Source organism: Terrapene carolina, unplaced genomic scaffold, assembly GCF_002925995.2.
Source record: "Terrapene carolina triunguis isolate 2854851 unplaced genomic scaffold, T_m_triunguis-2.0 Scaffold132, whole genome shotgun sequence".
Lineage (NCBI taxonomy): Eukaryota > Metazoa > Chordata > Testudines > Emydidae > Terrapene > Terrapene triunguis.
Genome location: NW_020664483.1, coordinates 24,301,180 through 24,307,179, shown reverse-complemented (window position 1 = coordinate 24,307,179; position 6,000 = coordinate 24,301,180). Strand labels below are relative to the sequence as shown.

Below are 6,000 nucleotides of genomic sequence, written 5' to 3'. Positions count from 1 at the left end.
ACTCCCCCCCCACCCCAGCCTTCTGCCCTGCACCTCCACACACACCCCAGCCCTCTGCCCTGACCCCTGAACTCCCCCTAGGTCTGGGGTCCCGGCTGCCGGCCCCTTGCCAGCCGGCATCCCGGCCACAGGCCCCGCTCAGCCCGCTGACGGCCTAGGTGAACAGAACCCCAGGCTGGAAGCGGGCTGAGCAGGCTGGCGGCATAAGATCAGCATTTTAATTTAATTTTAAATGAAGCTTCTTAAACATTTTGAAAACCTTGTTTACTTTACATACAACAATAGTTTAGTTATATAATATAGACTTAGCGAGAGAGACCTTCTAAAAAACGTTAAAATGTATTACCAGCATGCAAAACCTTAAATTAAAGTGAATAAATGAAGACTCGGCACACCACTTCTGAAAGGTTGCCTACCCCTGGTTTAAGTAAATGTGGGTTACAGGAAATCTTGTTTTTGTTCCAAAGCAAAACAAAATTTCCTGAAAAATGGAAATTCTGGTTCCTGCACTTCTCTAATAAGAAGGTAGCTATTGGCTATAAAATATCATAGAAAAGAGAGAAGGCAAGCATTATCAAAATGTAATGAATATATATTTAACACAAAAGTGCTTGAGGAAGCTTAGTGAATTTTTTTTTTTAAATAAATGGAACTATTGCCTTACAATACTCTGCAAAAGATCAGTTTGTCAGACACACAATAGGAGACCCTATGTAGTCTTATTTCTTTAAAAAAAAAAATCTTTTCTGTATTATGATAATGTAACCATGTTGGGTGAGCATTTTCTTTGCCTGTGTTGTAACGTTGACCTTTCACGTTGACTGTATTCTGAATAAAAATAATTGTGTGATGGAATGAATTGCTAAATGGTGATTTGTGAAAAATATTTAAGAGCAATAGTATCTATCAGGAAAACATTTAAATAAATATGATTTGTATATGTTTAATGTGGTTTTGTTTTATATATAATATGCTCATAAGTAATGCTGTATTATTATATTGTATATGAAAATATTAATGCATGAATTTATTTTTCAATGGCCAAATAATTATTTGAAAGCCCGTGTGTCAAATAAATTTGGTTATCTATTTTCATTTATCTTATTTTTACAATCAAGTTAGTAGAATCAACAAGTTATCGTGAAAAATTGCTGGACTAACTTCGTATCCCTCTCAATTTTCCGAAGTGCTGAACTACATAAGACAGATGCTCGACTGACTTGTGTAATATATATTATAATCTGGTAGTCTCTTCAAGACAAAACACCAAAATTCTTTAAGTCTATAAGCTTTATTGATACTTGGGTTTTTTGTTTTTACATTTCACAATGCATTCCACAGACTTAGTTCAATACAGCTTAAACCACAAGTGTATACATTTTCATTTGTAATTTCTTGCATAACAACGCTTGACATTTTCAAACATTTGAGGAATTAGATATTTGCTCCACAGATTATGTTTGTGCAACACAGTGTATGCTTTAAGTTTTATGTGTGTGCAAATTCATTTGTTTTTTTAAATAGATGGTAGTGTTTCTAGAAATATTTTATTTTTCAAGTTTGTGCGCTATGGCTAGTCCTAAAATTAGTCCATTTTCTGAAATATCAAGCACTGTGGAGCAGCTTAAAGATCTAAGCTTTGTGAAATTTATATATATATATATATATATATATAAATTGATAAAACAATAAAATCACAATACAGCTACACTCATACCAAAAAGACAGTTTTTCAAACTTGCTTAATGGTATATTCTTCTAACATCTCATTTTAGAAAATCTGCCTCAATCTACCCAGACCATACACAGTGCACAAAATGGGAAATGTTATCCTCCACTCTACCTTTTCTTGAATACAGCAAAATTACCTCTGATGAAGCACAATGTACAGCTTTCTTAAATCTTTTGCATTAGCTGGTGCTGCACACAGGAAAAACAAAGATGATTAGTTTTAAATCCATACATAGCAGCTTACAATACTTAAGATGATGAAACACATGGCAGTCAAAACAGGTATTTTTCCTCAAACACTGTGCTGCTAAAATATAAAGATCTGTGAAATTGCACTGCAATGTCAAGGTTTTGCTATTCCCTGACCCTCCCCATGTAATTCAAATGAATATTTGCCCCCTGAAAGATGAACTCCTATTGAGAAGTTGCTTCAGGCTTTTTACTCAGTTTTGCGTTTCAATCCAGGTATTTTAGCTTGGATCCTAAAAAAGAGTGAGAAAAAATTAAAAAGGTATTTAAATGTGGAAATAAAGCAGTATTTATAGCATAAATGTAGCCTTGAAAATGTCAATGTTTACAGATAATTATCATAGATATATTAATTTGCCACACTAAGAAAATTGGCAGTAAAGTTTCTAAATCTCTCTTCACTCAGCCCTGCTCCGCTGAGGACCTAAAGTCCTCTGCATATAAATCTACTTATCTGGACTCCTATTAGAATTGCATGATTCAAACATTTTCCATCAAATATTTTTAACTGCACTGCAAGGAATCAGTTGATTCTGCAAGTCTCCCACAGTTTTTAAGTACGTTTTTTCTTCTTGATGACTATATATAGCTTCCTTAACATACCCCAGGTGTTGTATGTACATCAAAAAAGCTATACAAGCTAGTTTAAAACAGCCAACATAAACTCACTTAGTCACTGCATCTCTGGCTGTCTTGTTCACAAGTCCCAAATAATGGTCAATTTGAGCCTGAAATTTAAGAGAGAAAACAGAAAAGTTAGCTGTTTAGCTTTACTGCTGGTAAAGGCTGCTTTACTACTTGCAAGTCATCATTGTTCCTTGTCTAATTAGTTTATGCTTCATTAACTGCCCTGAAATATTCTAAGACAAGCAAAGAGCCCATTTTTTTGTTTATTCTGGGGTTTCATATATTTTTTTGCAAATCACAGGCATAAAACTATTCTGCTCACATCTCTACCAGCCAGTAAATGAAACAGCCCAGCTTCTAGTATAAACAGTGCTGTATGGTGAAGGAAGAGACTTTCCTAGAATAATAGCAGATGGACAGATACTGAGACTCACTGCGAAAAGGAAGCTGAATCAATACATCCACCTGCAGGAAAATCTCACTAGTCTTTGCCCCTCCCAGCCACAGGCAACAAAGTGACAGGATGGTGAAACCCTTGTTCTGAACGTGGAAAGGCCTGCTACTGTAGGTTCCTGGATTCTAACCAGCTCATGCAGTAAGTCACCATCACTATTTGCTTTTTGAAATGCATGTGATGCAGTAGGGATTAATACGTATGTACACTTGCAAACACCACGATCAGTATATCCTAGCGTTTCATGTGTTTCTTCCATATAAGTAGTCTAGTTCTTAGCAGCTCAAACCACCCTTTTCTTCAGACTGCTCCCACACAGAGTGCACAACCAAGACCCTTGTATGCACAAAAACAAATGTACTGTTCACGCTTCTGGTTTGCTTTATTTTGAGGAACTACTTATATTGACAGCTCCAAAACAGGTGGTAATTTATATACCTCTACCCCGATATAATGCTGTCCTTGGGAGCCAAAAAATCTTACCATGTTATAGGTGAAACCGCGTTATCTCAAACTTGCTTTGATCCGCCAGAGTGCGCAGCGCCCCCCCTCCACTCCCCGGAGCACTGCTTTACCACGTTATATCCGAATTCGTGTTATATCGGGTCGCGTTATATCGGGGTAGAGGTGTACGTTAAGAGTCACAACCATTCTTGGGCTCTTCCTAACAGTGCAGTATTGGGTCTCTGTATATGTACACTGTTAGAAGCACAATGCTCTGAACAAGTGAGATATCGCAGTTCCCTTCTGCTATTCTCCACATACACCTGGACAGTTACTAGAGATCCCATGGCAGTTTGAAGGGGGTGATCAACTGAATGTTGGCTGGCACATTGGAGTTTAACAGGTTCCAAACAGTCAAGTCTGCACATGGGCCAATTATGTGCTCTGGCTTTACTCCTAGTCACTATGCCACGAGGATGTTACAAAAAGTAGTTTATTACCACTGAAACAGAACAGCCAAGCTGGATTGCAGAAGGGTGGGATGAAGCCCACCATAAAAATGTATATTACTACTCACACATTATCACCAGTAGGAGTTTCTCACCAGTGATTCAGAAATTTCCCTGGAAATTGACAGTAAAACTGCTAAATCTCTCAGCTTCTGCCAAGGCAGAGTCTCTCTTGAGAGCTCATTATCTTGGTACACTTGATCACTGCACTGCAGAGCCCCGTGAGCTTTGTCTTTTATAAGAAATAATTCCCTTGTAATGAAAACATGGGGCCTAGTCCCCTCTGACTGTTTGGACAGCAGAACCTATGAGCTGCCAACTTTCAAGGACTACAAGCTTTTGATGAATTTACCTCAAACATTTGGACTTCCCTCCAACATAAAAAAAAAAAAATCTATCTCAGACACCTGACAATCATTTGACCTGTAGGCTTAGCACAAGGAATACCATCATGACTATCAAGATCAGCCTGACGCAGAGTGCACAAGCAGAGCCTTGTTTGTCTTCAGCATGTCTCACTGGGAGCCAGGATGTACTGGGATTCATTCGGTTCCTTTGTGTCCCTTTGCCCTCAGAGATTGAAGGCTTCATAAGTGAGGTTGGGCATTTTAAAGGGATTATTTTTATACTTTCAGAAAGCAACAAGCAGCTGGTGATTTAAGTCAGTGGGACTAGGAAGCCTGCAGCCAGGATAAGTTGTCAGTCTTCCTCCTCCAGGGCCATGTGACTTCCCTTCATCTTATGAGTACTTCCTTCTTTTCTGGTGCTGAGTGATCTTTGCTGTGCAGGTGGGTTTGAGAGCAGATGATGGGAGCATCCCGAAACTGCCCTGTATGCCTCATTGTATTTGGTCCCTGCTGCCTTCTTCACTGCACTGCTCGTTTACACTGGTCTTTATTGTACAGGTGTTTTTCAGAAGAGAAGGAATCCCTGTGTCACTGCTCACCCTGGTCAACTACTCTATGCCCTGATGGATCCAATTCCTGCCTAGTACTGTTACAATCTCCTGTCCCTCCCGGCAATTACTGTCAACAGACTTACCAGAGGAGCATTAGACTGTGCCAAGCTCTCCCTACATGCGTTAGCCAGTTCTACAGATCACATGGGCTCCGGGATAAATGTCTGGAATGCCAGCTCCAAGGTGGCGTCTCAAAAAACTATATAAAGTACTTACTGAGATTTTACATAACTCAGATATTGCTACTTTAGTACTGAACAAATCGGGATCAGAGGGAGAGAAGGTGAAATCATACTAAGCAAACCTCTCTTATAATTACTGTTTGCTGGGAGAGCCTTCACATATTTCCTAAAGAAGAGGGGAGATGCACAATGCACTATGGGCTTTAATTGTACTACTCATTGGAACACTGTCAGGAAACCTGCACTGGCAATCTTCAGAAACAATATCAGGTATTGAGGTTAAAGGTTTAGGAGACTAAAATCAGATTTCTAGTTATTCATTCTTAAGTGTTTCTGATTCGACAGGAGTAATTTTTAATCAGACATTTGTGAATGTCAGACATTAAGCACTCACCTGATGTCTCTCATAAATAACAGGAACACTGAAGAGTGAAATCAGAGCTGGAAAGGAACAAAGTGGGTTTAAATACAAACAAGATAAAGACGCCACTCAACGAAAATTTAAAATTTAAATTCACAGTCTGGCATTTTTTAAAAAAAAGCAAAAAAAGAACTAAATCACAATGCAAAAATGGTTAGGTTATTGTAATTTAAATGGATCTTATAAGAAAAAGCTGTTGTGTAGCAATACTGTATTAGTTACAATTCAGGTTTTTGTCATCCTGGCGGAACATGACAGTAACCAGTTTTGCATCATCATATAATTTATACGAGGCAACTGGAATTTGAAAGTAAGAACTACAGGCAGTCTGGAAAGCAATGAGCAAAACTGAATATAACTTTTTAAATGATGTTGTTTTGTCCTGAAACTTGGCAACCTAAGGACAAACAATGAAATTCAAAAAT

At 38.3% G+C, this 6,000-nt stretch overlaps 1 protein-coding gene across 5 annotated transcripts in view; it reads right to left on the bottom strand.

Annotated features, from left to right (window-relative positions):
* Window positions 1-1,272: 1,272 nt before the first annotated feature.
* RTN4 (reticulon 4) overlaps window positions 1,273-6,000 on the bottom strand; it is a 96,152-nt gene continuing 91,424 nt past the window's right edge. For all 5 annotated transcript variants that reach the window (XM_024215627.2, XM_029911904.1, XM_029911905.1 and 2 more), the window contains 3 exons: window positions 5,549-5,595; window positions 2,650-2,708; window positions 1,273-2,213 (listed from right to left, as the gene is read on the bottom strand). In XM_024215627.2, the coding sequence (XP_024071395.1) occupies window positions 2,171-2,213; window positions 2,650-2,708; window positions 5,549-5,595 (149 nt within the window). In that variant the 3' untranslated portion in view covers window positions 1,273-2,170. The remainder of the gene's footprint in view (window positions 2,214-2,649; window positions 2,709-5,548; window positions 5,596-6,000) is intronic.